Source organism: Phocoena sinus, chromosome 15 (genome assembly GCF_008692025.1).
Source record: "Phocoena sinus isolate mPhoSin1 chromosome 15, mPhoSin1.pri, whole genome shotgun sequence".
In the NCBI taxonomy this organism is placed as follows: domain Eukaryota; kingdom Metazoa; phylum Chordata; class Mammalia; order Artiodactyla; family Phocoenidae; genus Phocoena; species Phocoena sinus.
In genome coordinates, this window is record NC_045777.1 from 68059704 (window position 1) to 68076560 (window position 16857).

At 44.4% G+C, this 16857-nt stretch overlaps 1 protein-coding gene across 4 annotated transcripts in view; it reads left to right on the forward strand.

Moving 5' to 3' along the window:
• The window catches only part of PRKCB (protein kinase C beta), a 312071-nt gene that overhangs the window by 150882 nt on the left and 144332 nt on the right, over positions 1–16857 (forward strand). For all 4 annotated transcript variants that reach the window (XM_032603893.1, XM_032603892.1, XM_032603894.1 and 1 more), the window contains one exon: positions 14903–15014. In XM_032603893.1, coding sequence (XP_032459784.1) covers positions 14903–15014 — 112 coding nt within the window. The remainder of the gene's footprint in view (positions 1–14902; positions 15015–16857) is intronic.

Consider the following 16857-nt stretch of genomic DNA (forward strand, 5'->3'; position numbering starts at 1 on the left):
ACTAGTTGGGGTGGGGATCTGGCAGGAGTTACAAACTCAGATGCCTGCAGGGACCCGCCAGTTGCAAGTGGGCTGGGTGGGGACCATTGTCCCCCACCCAAAGGGTGTGGCCAGGACTCGCCTCCAGCCCAGGGCTGCCCTCAGGAGAGCTGGCCCAGTGTTGCCAGCTCTGAGCTCTTTGCCAACGTTCTGTGTAAATCTGAGGGATACAATACCCCTGTAAAATTGTGGCTCCATGGCTGTGAGTCCCACCCCGATGCCTTGAAGTACCTCTCTGCAACAGATTTGCATGTATGCCCTGGAGGATGGCATCAGAACCAGGGCTAATGGATTGAAATCACTCGTCTAAATAACATATAAATCCTGGAAAGGAGAAGACCAGCTTAACATTAGTGACAACCAAGAAGAGTTTAGGGGGTAGAAAACACAACACTTTTCAGGAAGCACATAAAGGAAGGCTCAAATTACATGTGACTTCCTTCCCCCCTTTCTCTTTCTCTCTCCATCCCCCCACCCCACCCCTTTAACTGAGCTTCAGCTCCCAGCCACTGCACTGTTCCTTGTTCTAAATTCTGATTGGCCTAGTTCTTCCTTCATAAATTGCACGTCACTGACCAGACCTTGGTCCATTCAGCACTGGCTGGAAGCATGAGGTCAGATGCTCTACTGCCCACTGAGCTGGTGCTGTAGGTGGGAATTTTTGTAGAAGGGGCAATAAGCAGGGTTGACAAAGATTGGCATTTCCAATACAATCTGGAAGAATATGTATGTGGGTGGGAATAACCAAGAAAATTTTGAAAGTGGATGGTGACGCTAGGGTAGGGGTGGGTGGGTATACAATGCATGTTTTTAGGTACTAAGGTATTGTAAACCTATGGTATATTAAAATAGTATGTTACTGAGGCACATCTCTTAGTTAAGAGACAGATCAGTGGAGCATAAGAGGAAACTTTAAAATGAACAAAGGATACAAGAGAAATTAGTGTATGATAAAAGAGGCATTTTAAATCAGCACAAGAAGATGCATTCCATACATTTATTGTTGCAACTTGCTAAACAGTAAGAAAAAATAAAGGCCTTTCTTCAAGAAGCTCCTGCTCAAATGAATTCCAAGGGAAATAATGATTTCAATGTAGAAAGTGAAACTGTAAGAGAATGAAGAAAATACTGGGAAGGACTTTCTAAATATAGCATCAGGGACAGAGACCATAAGGAAAAGGGAGAAATTGCACTTTATTTAAACACACACAAACAAATACACTTTCAGTGTTAGATGTTGAAAGAAAGAACATCAACAAAATTGAAAGGCAAATGAGGGCTTCCCTGGTGGCGCAGTGGTTGAGAGTCCGCCTGCCGATGCAGGGGACACGGGTTCGTGCCCCGGTCCGGGAGGATCCCACATGCCGCGGAGCAAGTAGGCCCGTGAGCCACAACTACTGAGCCTGCGCGTCTGGAGCCTGTGCTCCGCAACAAGAGAGGCTGCGATAGTGAGAGGCCCGCGCACCGTGATGAAGAGCGGCCCCCGCTTGCAGCAACTAGAGAAAGCCCTCACACAGAAACGAAACCCAACACAGCCAAACATAAAAATAAATAAATTAATTAATTAAAAAAAAATTCTACCAAAGTTGACACAGCAGAAGCTTGTCCTTAAGTGGAACAATTACTTATTTGCCCAAGGCGGGGGTAGTAGCAGGCATGGTGTATCAAACCATTCCTCAGGCACCCGAACATCTGCACAGCGTTATCAGTACTATTCACTCTCTTCTCCGGCAACATAATGAAAGATCTTCACCAAATTATAGTGTCCCCCTTTCAACTGTGTAATTACAGCTTCTAACATTCTACACATTTCGTGTTCACAGAATCTCAGTCCACATCATCCCGATTAAGGTTTCCTTGCCTCTTTGTCTCTCGGGAATTCTTGGCGTTCTGTTTGCAGTCTGGGGCATGGTGGTGCTGTCGGGTTACCCAGTGTGCTGGTACGTGCTGTGGGAGTTTCGTGGTACCCAGATAAACACGAAAATATTCTACTTTCATCAAAACTTTACAGGGGTATATATGGAGAAGTCGTACTCCCTTGTACTTTGTTCCCTCCTGCCTTCCTAGAGAAACACTTTTATTACCTTCTCTTGCAGCCTCTCCTTCTAGCATTTGTTTATGCAGGTGTGTGTAATTTAGAGTCTACTTCTTATCCCGCCTTAGTTTCTCACCCAGAAGGTAGTATGCGACACACACTCTTCTGCGTCTTGGGTTTGGCTTTTTTCCTTTTTCGATTTCACTTAAAAATAAACCCTTAAGATTTTTCCATATTAGTGCAGAGAACTCTTCATTTTTATACCTGAATAGTAGACCATTGTGTAACTGCACTATGATTTATTTAAGCACCTCCCTACCTATGACACTTGGCTCATTTAAAGTCTTTTGCTATTATAAATGATGCTGCAGTGAACAACCGTGTACGTATATAATTTCCTATGTATGTGGGTTTATCTCCAGGATCAGTTCGCAGAAGTGGAACGACTGGGTCAGAAGGGGAGAAGCATTTGGAATTTTGATAGACGTGCCCAGTTGCCCCCAAGGGTAATACCGGTCGGCCGACCTACGAGGCATATGTGTATCTGTGTTCCCACAGCTTGTTAATGGAGACCGTTGGGATGAACATCTTAAAATTTTATTTTAAGAGTTGTCTATTTCATTTTTAAGGTGTATTAGAAAAAACATAACTTGCACATCAATCCCACAAGTTCACACTCTTAGAGAGTTTTATTTTAAAATAGGTTTAAGTAAAAGTGGCAAGCCGAGTTAAAGCACCAAGTAATAAATAATATTATAGGTAGTATGTAGATGTGCAAAAATATGACAACTCAAGACTGAAGTTTGGGAAGTGTTACCATGATTATATTTTCTCAAATCGGGAGCCTGTACTTCCTGTGTACAGGGCACTGTGCTGGGAGCTTTAACCATCACAACCGATCTATGAGGTGGGTACTGTTTTCATCTCCATTTTATGGACAAGGAACCAGAGACTCAGAGTGGTTAAGTCACTTGCCTGAGGCCACACAGTTAACCACAGAGCCCATGTTTGTAAACTTCCTCCTGTTCTGACAGTATTTTCAAACGAGATCTCCAGGTTCGCCTTGCTGTCGACCCGCCAGGAAGCATACCTTCCAGGCTTTTGTAGTCGGTAAAGGTCCAGGGATGACACAGTCTGAATTTACAGGTTGCTCTGGCTTCCTACTCTGACTGATGCTGTTGGTGTGGGCTTTCACGACCTTGGTGTTTCAACACAGCTTCTGTATTCCTGCAGCTTTGCCTCAGCTCAGCCGGATTTCAGCCCACCTGTGCACAAAGCCACACAGCCCATTCAGGTGGAGAAAGGCTATTTTAGGTTTTGATTTAGAGGTTTAAAGTTTTTTTTTTTTTTTTTTGGTTTCTCATCTCTGCTTCCTTCCTCCTTAGCTGCATGTACCTGGAGTCAGGTGATGAACTGAAGATGCTGAGCTGGGTTCGGCCTGTCCTTTGGTCCCGGGGAGTATCTGTTCACAGTGAAGACTCTGGTTTGGGGGTGGGGGTGGGGAGCTCCGAGTAACCTGACTCTAGCTGGTGCTGCATTTGTGTGGGATGAAGGGTGTCATTATCTATAACCCCCCGTTGGGTGGGAGACCCTCTGGGAAGGCTGAGGAGCAGGGAGGCAGCCAGGTGACACTTGGGCGTCCCCACTCTGTTGCCTGCATCTTTGGAGCCTGACAAATTTGATTCCACTTCTGTCTCTCTCACTTCCTTACTTTGTGACCTTGGACAAGTTACTTCTCTAAGCCTCAGTTTAGTCATCTGGAATACCAGGATAATAACTCCTCCCTCATTGGCCATTATGAAGCTTTAATGATGTTATATGGAACCCTTAGCACAGTGCTTGGCAGAGAGTCTGCTGAATTCATGGTGGCAGTAAGATTCACAGTAGTTGATTATCATTTTGTTGTTGTTATTTGGCAATCCCTTGGATCAAAATCAGAAGTGGAAGAAAACTTAGAATCCAAGTTTGCCTAGTACAAAGCACGATGGAGCTCAACCCCATGAAACAGTGGGTAGAAGAATCATGCCAGGACCCTGTGGGAACCTGGTTCCTAAGGGTGGGAGAGATGGCCAGGGACACTGGAAATCAAGTGGTGATGCTGGGGTAGGGATATGACAGTTTCTAACCCATTTCTTTTTTTTTTTTTATTTTTATGTTTTTTTATACAGCAGGTTCTTATTAGTCATCAATTTTTTTTTTTTTTTTTGCGGTACGTGGACCTCTCACTGTCGTGGCCTCTCCCGTTGCGGAGTACAGGCTCCAGATGCGCAGGCTCAGCGGCCATGGCTCACGGGCCCAGCCGCTCCACGGCATGTGGGATCTTCCCGGATCAGGGCATGAACCCGTGTCCCCTGCATCGGCAGGCGGGCACTCAATCACTGCGCCACCAGGGAAGCCAAGTCGTCAATTTTATACACATCAGTGTATACAGGTCAATCCCAATCGCCTAATTCATCACACCACCATCCCCACCCCCCCGCGGCTTTCCTACCTTGGTGTCCATACGTCTGTTCTCTACATCTGTGTCTCAACTTCTGCCTTGCAAACCGGTTCATCTGTACCATTTTTCTAGGTTCCACATACATGCGTTAATATACAATATTTGTTTTTCTCTTTATGACTTACTTCACTCTGTATGACAGTCTCTAGATCCATCCACTTCTCAACAAATGACCCAATTTCATTCCTTTTTATGGCTGAGTAATATTCCATCATATATATGTACCACAACTTCTTTATCCATTCGTCTGTCGATGGGCATTTAGGTTGCTTCCATGACCTGGCTATTGTAAATAGTGCTGCACTGAACATTGGGGTGCATGTGTCATTTTGAATTATGGTTTTCTCTGGGTATATGACCAGTACTGGGATTGCTGGGTCATAGGGTAATTCTATTTTTAGCTTTTTGAGGAACCTCCATACTGTTCTCCATAGTGGCTGTATCAGTTTACATTCCCACCAACAGTGCAAGAGTGTTCCCTTTTCTCCACACCCTCTCTAGCATTTGTTGTTTGTAGATTTTCTGATGATGCCCATTCTAACTGGTGTGAGGTGATACCTCATTGTAGTTTTGATTTGCATTTCTCTAATAATTAGTGATGTTGAGCAGCTTTTCACGTGCTTCTTGACCATCTGTACTTCTTTGGAGAAATGTCTATTTAGGTCTTCTGCCCATTTTTGGATTGGGTTGTTTGTTTCTTTAATATTGAGTTGCGTGAGCTGTTTATATATTTTGGAGATTAATCTTTTGTCCATTGATTCGTTTGCAAATATTTTCTCCCATTCTGAGGGTTGTCTTTTCGTCTTGTTTATGGTTTCCTTTGCTGTGCAAAAGCTTTGAAGTTTCATTAGATCCCATTCCCACCCCACCCCACCCCTCTAGGTCATCGCAAAGCATGGAGCCAATCTCCCTGTGCTATGCTGTTGCTTCCCACCAGTCAACTATTTTACATTTGGTAGTGTATATATGTTGATGCTACTCTCACTTTGCCCTCCCACTGCATGTCCTCAAGTCCATTCTCTATGTCTACCTCTTTATTCCTGACCTGCAACTAGTTTCATAAGTACCATTTTTTTTTTTTAGATTCCATATATGTGCATTAGCATACGGTATTTGTTTTTCTCTTTCTGACCTACTTCACTCTGTGTAACAGACTCTAGGTCCATCCACCTCACTACAAATTTACTCTGTATGACAGACTCTAGGTCCATCCGCCTCACTCTAAATAACTCAGTTTCGTTTCTTTTTATGGCTGAGTAATATTCCAGTGTATATATGTGCCACATCTTCTGTATCCATTCATCTGTTGATGGGCGCTTAGGTTGCTTCCATGTCCTGGCTATTGTAAATAGTGTTGCAATGAACATTGTGTTATATGGCTCTTTTTGAATTATGGTTTTCTCAGGGTATATGCCCGGTAGTGGGATTGCTGGGTCATATGGTAGTTCTATTTTTAGTTTTTTAAGGAATCTCTGTACTGTTTTCCACAGTGTTCTGAAGTTTAATTAAGTCCCATTGGTTTATTTTTGTTTTTATTTCCGTTACTCTAGGAGGTGGGTCAAAAAAGATCTTGCTGTGATTTATGTCATAGAGTGTTTTTCCTATGTTTTTCGCTAAGAGTTTTATAGTGTCTGGTCTTACATTTAAGTCTTTAGTCCATTTGGAGTTTATATCTGTGTATGGTGTTAGGGAGTGTTCTAATTTCATTGTTTTATATATAGCTGTCCAGTTTTCGCAGCATCACTTATTGAAGAGGCTGTCTTTTCTCCATTGTATGTTCTTGCCTCCTTTGTCGTAAATTAGGTGCCCATGTGTGGGTTTATCTCTGGGCATTCTATCCTGTACCACTGATCTATATTTCTATTTTTGTGCCAGTACCATACTGTCTTTATTTATTACTGTAGCTTTGTGGTATAGTTTGAAGTCAAGGAGCCTGATTCCTCCAACTCTGTTTCTCTTTCTCAGGATTGCTTTGGCTATTCAGGGTCTTTTGTGTTTCCATACGAATTGTAAAATTTTTTGTTCTAATTCTGTGAAGAATGCCATTGGTAGTGTGATAGGGATTGCATTGAATCTGTAGATTGCTTTGGGTAATATAGTCATTTTCACAATATTGATTCTTCCAATCCAGGAACGTGGTATATCTCTCCACCTGTTTATGTCATCTTTGATTTCTTTCATCAGTGTTTTATAGTTATCTGAGTACAAGCCTTTTGCCTCCTTAGGCAGGTTTATTCCTAGGTATTTTATTCTTTTTGTTGCAATGGTAAATGTATTTCCTTAATTTCTCTTTCTGATTTTTCATTGTTGGTGTATAGGAATGCAAGAGATTTCTGTACATTAATTTTGTATCCTGCAACTTTACCAAATTCATTGATTACCTCTAGTAGTTTTCTGGTGGCATCTTTAGGATTTTCTATGTATAGTATCATGTCATCAGCAAACAGTGACAGTTTTACCTCTCCTTTTCCAATGTGTATTCCTTTTATTTCTTTTTCTTCTGATTGCTGTGGCTAGGACTTCCAAAACTATGTTGAATAAGAGTGGCAAGAGTGGACATCCTTGTCTTGTTTCTGATCTTAGTGGAAATGCTTTCAGTTTTTCAACATTGAGTATGATGCTAGCTGTGGGTCTGTCATATATGGTGTTTATTATGTTGAGGTAGGTTCTCTCTATGCCCAATTTCTGGAGAGTTTTTATCATAAATGGGTGTTGAATTTTGTCAAAAGCTTTCTCTGCATCAATTGAGATGATCATACGGTTTTTATTCCTTAATTTGTTAACATGGTGTATCACATTGATTGATTTGCATATATTGAAGAATCCTTACATCCCTGGGATAAATCCCACTTGATCATGGTGTCTGATCCTTTTAATGTGCTGTTGGATTCTGTTTGCTAGTATTTTGTTCAGGATTTTTGCATCTATGCTCATCAGTGATATTGGTCTATAATTTTCTTTTTTTGTAGTATCTTTGTCTAGTTTTGGTATCAGGGTGATGGTGGCTTCGTAGAATGAATTTGGGAGTGTTTCTCCCTCTGCAATTTTTTGGAAGAGTTGAGAATGATTGGTGTTAGCTCTTCTCTAAATGTTTGATAGAATTCGCCTGTGAAGCCATCTGGTCCTGGACTTCTGTTTGTTGGAAGATTTTTAATTACGGTTTCAATTTCATTACTTTTGATATGTCTGTTTATATTTTCTAATTCTTCCTGGTTCAGTCTTGGAAAATTGTACCTTTCCAAGAATTTGTCCATTTCTTCGTGGTTGTGCATTTTATTGGCATATAGTTGTTTGTAGTAGTTTCTTATAATCCTTTGTATTTCTGCAGTGTCAGTTGTGATTTCTCCTTTTTAATTTCTAATTTTATTGATTTGCGTCCTCTCTCTTTTTTTTCTTGATGAGTCTGGCTAAGGGTTTATCGATTTGGTTTATCTTCTCAAAGAACCAGCTTTTAGTTTTATTGATCTTTGCTATTGTTTTCTTTGTTTGTATTTCATTTATATATGCTCTGATCTTTATGATTTCTTTCCTTATACTGACTTTGGGTTTTCTTTGTTCTTCCTTCTCTAATTATTTTAAGTGTAGGGTTAGATTGTTTATTTGAGAGTTTTCTTGTTTATTGAGGTAAGATTGAATTGCTATAAACTTGCCTCTTAGAACTGCTTTCACTGCATCCCATAGGTTTTGGGTTGTCATGTTTTCATTGTCATTTGTTTCTATGTTTTTTGGGGTTTTTTTTTGCGGTACGTGGGCCTCTCCCTGCTGTGGCCTTTCCCGCTGAGGAGCACAGGCTCTGGACACGCAGGCTCAGCGGCCATGGCTCACGGGCCTAGCCGCTCCGTGACATGTGGGATCTTCCTGGAACGGGGTGTGAACCTGTGTCCCCTGCATTGGCAGGCGGACTCTCAACCACTGCGCCATCAGGGAAGCCCTCTATGTATTTTTTTATTTCTTTGATTTCTTCAGTGATTTCTTGCTTATTTAGTAGTGCACTGTTTAGCCTCCATGTATTTGTGTTAACAGTTCTTTTGCTGTAATTGATTTCCAATCTCATAATGCTGTGGTCAGAAAAGATGCTTGATACAATTTCAATTTTCTTAAATTTTCAAAGGCTTGATTTGTGACCCATGATGTGATCTATCCTGGAGACTGTTCAGTGTGCACTTGAGAAGAAAGTGTATTCTGTCACTTTTGGGTAGAATGTTCTATAAATATGAATTAGATCTATCTGGTCCATTGTGTCATTTAAAGGCTGTGTTTTGTTATTTATTTTATTTGGATGATCTGTCCATTGGTGTCAGTGGGGTGTTGAAGTCCCCTACTATTATTGTGTTACTGTTGATTTCTCCTTTCATGGCTGTTATCATTTGCCTTATGTATTGAGGTGCTCCTATATTGGGGTGCATAAACATTTATAATTGTTATATTCTTCTTGGATTGATCCTTTGATCAATCAATCAATGTAGTGTCCCTCCTTATCTCTGGTAACATTCTTTATTTTAAAGTCTATTTTATCTGATGTGAGTATTGCTACTTCAGCTTTCTTTTGATTTCCATTTGCATGGAATATCTTTTTCCATACCTTCACTTTCAGTCTGTATGTGTCCCTAGGTCTGAAGTGGGTCTCTTGTAGACAGCATATATATGGGTCTTGTTTTTGTATCCATTCAGCCAGTCTGTCTTTTGGTTGGGGCATTTAATCCATTTACATTCAAGGTTATTATCGATATGTATGTTCCTATTACCATTTTCTTAATTGTTTTGAGTTTGTTTTTGTGGGTCTTTTCCTTCTATTGTGTTTCCTGCTTAGAGAAGTTTCTTTTGCATTTGTTGTAAAGCTGGTTTGGTGGTGCTGAATTCTCTTAGCTTTTGCTTGTCTGAAAAACTTTTGACTTCTCCATCAAATCTGAATGAGATCCTTGCTGGGTAGAGTAATCTTGGTTGTAGGTTGTTCTCTTTCATGACTTTAAGTATATCCTGCCACTCCCTTCTGGCCTGCAGAGTTTCTGCTGAAAAATCAGCTCATAACCTTATGGGGATTCCTTTGTATGTTATTTCTTGTTTTTCCCTTGCTGCTTTTAGTATTTTTTCTTTGTATTTAATTTTGGTTAGTTTAATATGTTTCTTGGTGTGTTTTCCCTAAGGTTTATCCTGTATGGGACTCTCTGTGCTTCCTGGACTTGGGTGACTATTTCCTTTTCCATGTTAGGGAAGTTTTCAACTATAATCTCTTGAAATATTTTCTCAGAACGTTCTTTTTCTCTTCTTCTTCTGGGACCCTTATACTTTGAATGTTGCTGCATTTAGTGTTATCCCAGAGATCTCTGAGATTGTCTTCAATTCTTTTCATTCTTTTTTCTTTATTTCTGCTCCTCGGCAGTTATTCCACCATTTTGTCTTCCAGCTCACTTATTCATTCTTCTGCCTCAGTTATTCTGTTATTGATTCCTTCTAGTGTATTTTTATTTTTCATTTCAGTTATTGTGTTGTTCATCTCTGTTTGTTCTTTAGTTCTTCTAGATCTTCGTTAAGGATTTCTTGTATTTTCTCAATCCATGCCTCCATTCTATTTCCGAGATTCTGGATTATCTTTACTATCATTACTCTGAATTCTTTTTCAGGTAGATCGCCTATTTCCTCTTCATTTATTTGGCTTTGTAGGTTTTTACCTTGCTCCTTCATCTGTGACATATTTTTTTGCTGTCTCTCTCTCTCTTTCTCTCTTTTTTTTTTTTAATGAATGGGATTGTGTTCCTGTCTTACTGGTTGTTTGGCCTGAGGCTTCCAACACTGGAGTTTGTAGGCTGTTGGGTAGAGCTGGATCTTGGTGCTGAGATGAGGAACTCTGTGATATCTCACTCTGATGAATATTCCCTAGGGTCTGAGGTTCTCCGTTAGTCCAGTGGTTCAGACTCGGAGCTCCCACTGCAGGAGCTTCAGCCTGACCCTGGGCTCATGAACCAAGATCCCACAAGCTGCATGGGGTGGCAAAAAAAAAAGAAAAAAGAATAATAACAAAGTAAAAAGTAAAATTAGACTAGGAAACTAACATATGTTAGAAAGAATAGAAAAATAAAAATATAGATGAATCAACCAACTGAAAGGTATGTCATTATCACAATATCAAAAAAGAGGAGGAGGGAAAAGAAAAAAAAAAAGGAGGGGGAAAGGCCTTGGCTGTGGAGAGTGGGACCTAAGCAAGGACGAGGTTTGGGCAGTGGGTGGGGCCTATGCTCAGGACCCACAGGGCAGGAAAAGGCTCTGGGGACTGTGGGGGGTGGGGCTTAGGCTCAAGGAACAGAAGGGGCCCAGGCGTGCCCCCCACCCCTGGTCTCAGGGGGCGGGGGACCTCACCTGGGAGCCCAGCAGGCTTCCTGAGCTCTAGTGGCGGGGCAAATGCCCTCCTCTCCTCTCCTGCTCCTCTGGTTTCGGAGGGCCCCTCCCGCCTGCCTCTCCTGATCTCCCTGGCCTCCCTCTTATGCCCCCAAGGACCCACGTGGCCTGGAGGGGGCTTTGGAGGGCAGGGGATCAGCGTGGGAGCTCAGCAGGCTCCTCAGGCCCGAGTGGGCAGGGCAGTCGCCCTCTGCTCCTCCTGGAGAGTCACTCCCACCTGCCTCTCCTGATCTCCCCAGCCTCAGGGGCGCCTATCTTCTCTGGCCTCCACTTCTCCTCCCCCCCTCAGTCCCCCTACATCCTACCGGTTCACTGTGGGGTTCCTCCCATCTCCTTGAGTGTCAGAGTCCCCCACCAGCGGCTAGCAGGAACCCTAGTTGTGGGGAGAAGCCAACTCCTCGTCTTCCCACAATGCCATCTTGACTCTCCCTCCTGCACTATTGTTTCTGACTGCTCCTCCCTTGTCTCTCCATCCCCTCTCTACCCTGATTAGCAACCCTTTGAACCTGCCCTTTGGAACTCAGGGAAGGTCATGGAGGCCGAACAGAACGGCTCCCGTGCCCAGGAGCCCCACAGGGTCCTGCTTGTTTCAATAGTATGTGGTCAGAAATGCTCGGATCCTTCTCCCTGAGAGTCCTCACTAAGATTTATCCGTGGAAGAAAGTGCAAAGCCAGCAAAGAGCAACTTTATTGTTAGTTGGGGTTTTGCTTCAAATCTCGAAGTAGAGCTCATGAGGCCCTTGGGGACTCCTTTCTTCTATATTAGGTAGGCCTAAAGACATTTAAAACATACTCAAAACTAATTCTTGGCTCCTATAGGTTAACATAGGAAATACAATAATAGGAAATACAAAACCAAGAGGAGAGAGAGAACTTGTCCTAGGGCTTGGAGTGGAGCTGGTCCAGACCATTCATGCCCAACCTTCTTAGCGTGAGGCCACGGCCACCCAGAAGCCTCCTGGGAGAGGGAGAGAAAGAGAAAGATGGTGGTGCAGCTTTTAAAGCCTGTGAAGGCTCCACCCACCAAGGCTGGGCCAATCAGTGTCTTGGACTCTGACTAACCAAATAGGTTCTCCTCCTTTGAGGCTGAGTAAGGGAGTGAGAGAAGCCTTGAGCTCCCCCTTCAGGCCAATACCAGTGGTGAACAGGTGTTTCTTTTTAGGCAGATTTGAGACACTCATTTCTCAACTTTAAGGTGAATTCTCAAAGGCCAGGGAAGTGTTTTATGGCACAGAGCACTGGGACTATTTCCAGGAACCAGATGTATTTCTGCATCTCATTGCCTAAGAAAGGAAACATGGCTGGTTAAGCCATCAACGGGGAGCCTTTAGTTTCCTTTTTTGATTTCCAAAAAATTGTTACTAGGGTAGCACCTCAATCCTCGAGCAGGACAAGGGGGTCCTGGGGTCCTTCTGCATCCTGGGAGCCCTGCAGGGTCCCACAGCCAGAGCAGAGCTGACCCAGCCTCTAAAACTTGGCAGTTCAGAGCTGTGCGAGGGCCAACACTTCATCTGCCTGACCGCAGAGGCTTGGAATGTCATGAAAGAAACCTTGTAGCTCATTAAGAAGATGCAGGCCAGCAAAAGCCTTCAGGGATGGACAGGATTTTAGGCAGGCTTACTGAGACAGAGTTTTCATGCAGCAAAATTCACTTTCTTTACATATAGTAAAATTCACCGCAGTTGATACATAGCACATTCCACTCACCCCATAAAAGTTCCCACATGCTGTCCCTTTGTTGTCAATCTCCTTTCCACCCCCAATCCTTCTTAACCACTGATCTGTTTTCTGTCCCCATAGTTTTGCCTTTTCTAGGATGTCATTTAAGTGGAATCATATAGCGTGTAGCCTTTGATTTAAACAGAATCCAACAGCATGTGTTTGACAGCTTTATCTTACCCAAATTCTTCTGAGATTCATGAATGTTACCTGTATCAGTAGTTCATTCCTTCTTACTGCTGAGAAGTATTCCATTGTGTGGACGTACCACACTTCGTTTATCCGTTCACACGTTGAATGTTGAATACTTGGTTGGTTCCAGACTTTGGCTATTATAAGTAAAGTAGCTGTAAACGCTCAGGTTTTTCTGTGGATAGATGTATTCCTTTCACACCTAGGAGTGGGGCTACTGGATCATATATTATAAGGGTATGTTTATAAGAAACTGCCACACAGTTTTCCAAAGAGGTGCTACCACTTTGCATTCTCACCCCAGCATTGTAGGAGAGTTCCAATAGTGTTCTCTCTGCATCAGCACTTGGTATTGTCAGTATCAATTTTTCTAAAATTTTAGCCATTCTGGAAGATAGAAGGATTATTTTTAAATTTTGTAAATAACAGTTTCCTAAGGAGAAATGCTCATCATTTTAATAGCACATAAAATACTTTCTACTTATTCTGTCAATTTATTTGCTCACTTGTTCATTTCCTGTCTCTATTAGAATGTTTTTAAAAGGCACCTGCATCAATAAATAAATGTGAGTGGATGAATGAATGAATGAGTGAATGAATTAGGAGATGGGTAGCATATAGCAAAGGCTAGAACATCAGATCAGCCCTGGGTTGGAACCTAGGGCCCATGGTTTTAACTTTTCTCTTTCACAGAGAAGGCAGCTTTCAGGCTGGGATGGGAAAGAGAAGAAGGAACTTTTTGGTTGGAGTAGCTCTTGAAGGAGAAAGACCTCATGCAGAGCCAGAGAGTCATGAAGGGCATGGCATATTTGGGAGTATAAGCAAGTCCTGTGTACTGAAAACATAGTGTGTGTTTGGGGTCATAGTTGGGGTCACATGGGGGATCTAGTAATAATAATGCAAAAGCTTATACTCCTTACTGTGTGCCAGGCTGTTCTAAGATCTCTACATAGGTTAATTCATTTATTCTTCCCAATGGTGGTATAGCTTATATCATTCTCTCCATCATACAGACAAGGAAAATGAAGCACAAAGAAATTAAATAACTTGCCCCAAATTATGCATCAAAGAAGAGCCCAGGCAGTTTGGACCTTTAACTACTGCACTACATTGCCAGGTTAGGAAGGGCATGTTAGTTAGTTAAGGAATGGTGTAAGCTGCTGTAACAAATAGCCCCCAAATATAGTGACTTGAACAAGACAGAAGGTAGGTTTTCTCTCAGATGTCTGTCCAAAAGTACAAAGTCCAGGGCTGGTGGGTCCAAGTTTGGGTCCAAGGTGGTCACTTCCACTTCTCACCATCTTCCAGACAATGGGAAGGGAAAAAGGGGCCCTGGAGGCTGTACACCTTCCTTTTAAAGGAATGACTGAAACACGTACATCCCATTGGCCAGAACTCAATCACATGGACACACCAAGTTGCAAGGGAGAATGGGAAATGTGGTCTGTAGTTGGGCAGCCACGATCTCTGCTAAGACTCAAGGGTTCTGTTATTGAAAGGAAGAATGGGTATTGGTGGAAAACCAGTAGTCTCTGCCACAACCTGTAGACTATTCATTGGACTTTGAACTCTGTCCCGTAGATGATGAGGTCCTATTGGGGAGGTTTCATGCCCAGACTTGGGTTTTAGATCGTCCAGAAGTTGCTTGGCTGATAAAGCAGAAAGAAGTAGGAGCAAGGCGACCTGTTTACCTGATCTGTCTGGTGTTTTGTTTGCCATCTGGGGAGTCCTTGCTGCAGATAGGAGTCAGTAGGTTGGGTTCCCAGATGGAGGACTTGCAGGCACAGTGAGTGTGCTGGGGCAGGATGGGAGCCACCAGCTGTCTTAGGCATTCATTCATTCAGTGGTTACTTATCAAGCACCATGTTTGGCCACAGAGCTCCAGTGATGGTCCCAACAAGTATGATGAATGCTGGGGGCCAAGTTCAGTTCTCTAGGAGTTCTCCAGTGATGCACAGTGCAGTGTGAAACCGGGGCATGCCACACTGATGCCAACCTCTTTTGTTTGTTTCTTTTGACCTTAGGACCCCCGGAGCAAACACAAGTTCAAGATCCACACGTACTCCAGCCCCACGTTTTGTGACCACTGTGGGTCGCTGCTGTATGGACTCATCCACCAGGGGATGAAATGTGACAGTAAGTACATTTGCTCTCTGGCAGCCTCTGCTGACTGGGCTGCTTCCTCATGGTCTACAAAACATTCTCCCAAGTCCTGGGTGGGCTGGGTACCACTTGTTCGTTGCTGAGTAACAATAACCATTTATATAGCTCAAGATTCTGCAAGGCTGTCCTTTAGGTCTGGGCTGGGCTTACTCATACCTATGTGGTGGGTTAGCAGGTTGGTGAGGGGCTGTCTGGGCCTGGAGGGCCTCACCCACCTGTCCGCAAGGATGGCTGGCTGTCACCTGGGTGATGGGAATGACGGGGGTTGGGGGACCACATGTCTTTCGTCCTTCCGTCCTGAGCAGGCTATCCTGGGCTTGCTCACACAGAGGTCCCAAGTGCTTTAAGAGGGCAAGTCCCACTGATCAAAGCAAGTCACATGGCAAGGTTCACAGTCTGTGTGGGAGGGGACAGTCCACAGGTGTGGACACAGGGAGGCGTGGTCAAATCGGGGCCATTCCTGCAGCCATGCACACAGCTGTTGCCAGCACCAATATGCGGGGCTGATGCCTTTCTCTGCAGAGAGAAAATCTGCCTCCCTTTAGCACCTACAGTTTATGCTAGAAGGCGGGCAGGCGTGTGATTCTCTGACCAGGCTGGGGTGGGAAGAGGCAGGAGGGGGCAGGACTTCCCTTTATTAAGTGAAGGACTGAATGGCCCGAGGGGTGGGGGAGCCAGCAGGCTTTGAGAGCTGCAACTGCAAAGGGGGCGGGGTGGAGATAGGGGGCTCAGTGCTGGTGGCTCCCAGAGGCCTGTTGACCCCAGCATGTTGAGCGGTCATGAGGCCAGACTGTCCCTGTCACAGGGGTCCTGAGGCCCAGAGGACACAGAGAGAAACTCTCAGGGGCAGAGAGTGACAGAGAGGAGTGTGGGTGTGGATGGGGAGGAAGGGGGCAAGAGACAGAGAGAAACACACAATCACAGACAGGGACGGATTCAGGGGGCAGATGAAACGTGTGCCCAGGTGTAGGGAGCGATGGGTGAGGCTACAAAGAGGCCCAGCTAGAGAGAGACTCAAGCAGGAGGGACAGGCAGACGAACCAACAGACACAATGATTGGAAGTGACAGAGAGAGAGATGCCCTCAGTCAGGCTCCTGCAGAGATACCGAGATGGAGAGAGAGCAGAGACAGGCAGAAACGCACACATGGAGAGACACAGAAAGAGATGGAGACAAAGAGGTGTGACACAGGCCCAGAGCGTGAAACGGACCTATTCATAGATGCAGCCGAGGCAGCGAGAGACACATGCTGAAGCAGAGGAGCAGAGACCCAGGAAAGAGACGTACACCGATATGGGTACCGAGAGGCAGAGAGAAACAAACAGGGCAAGAGCCACAGAGACACACGTGGGGAATGGGGGCTCCCAGGCAGACACATAACAGAGGCGGGGAGAGAGCGGTGCAGCTGCCTTCTGCTTGTGGGACACTGATTCCTCTTAGCGCACGTGGGGCCCCAGGTGGGCCTCAAGGACAGAGAGGGTTGGGTGGGAGGCAGCTTGGGCTGACGCAGAGCCCTGAACGTGGGCACTCAGGTTCCAGGGGGCTCTTCCTTCCTCCCCACCATCCTTCTCTCCCCACGATTCATTTCCAGTTTTGTAATCCGCTGCTGCCTCCTGGAGCTTGGGCGGGCTGAGAAGGGGTGTCCTCAGCACCCCCTGCCCCTGGGGATACCGTGCCCCCAGTTCCCCAGGGAATCTCCTGAAATGCAGGCCCCATGGGGTGATCTAGCCTCTCCTCCTGGCTTCTCAAACTGGAACGAGGGTCCCCTAGAGAACACTGGACTGCAGGCACACCTCCCTGGAGCAGCCGTGGGACT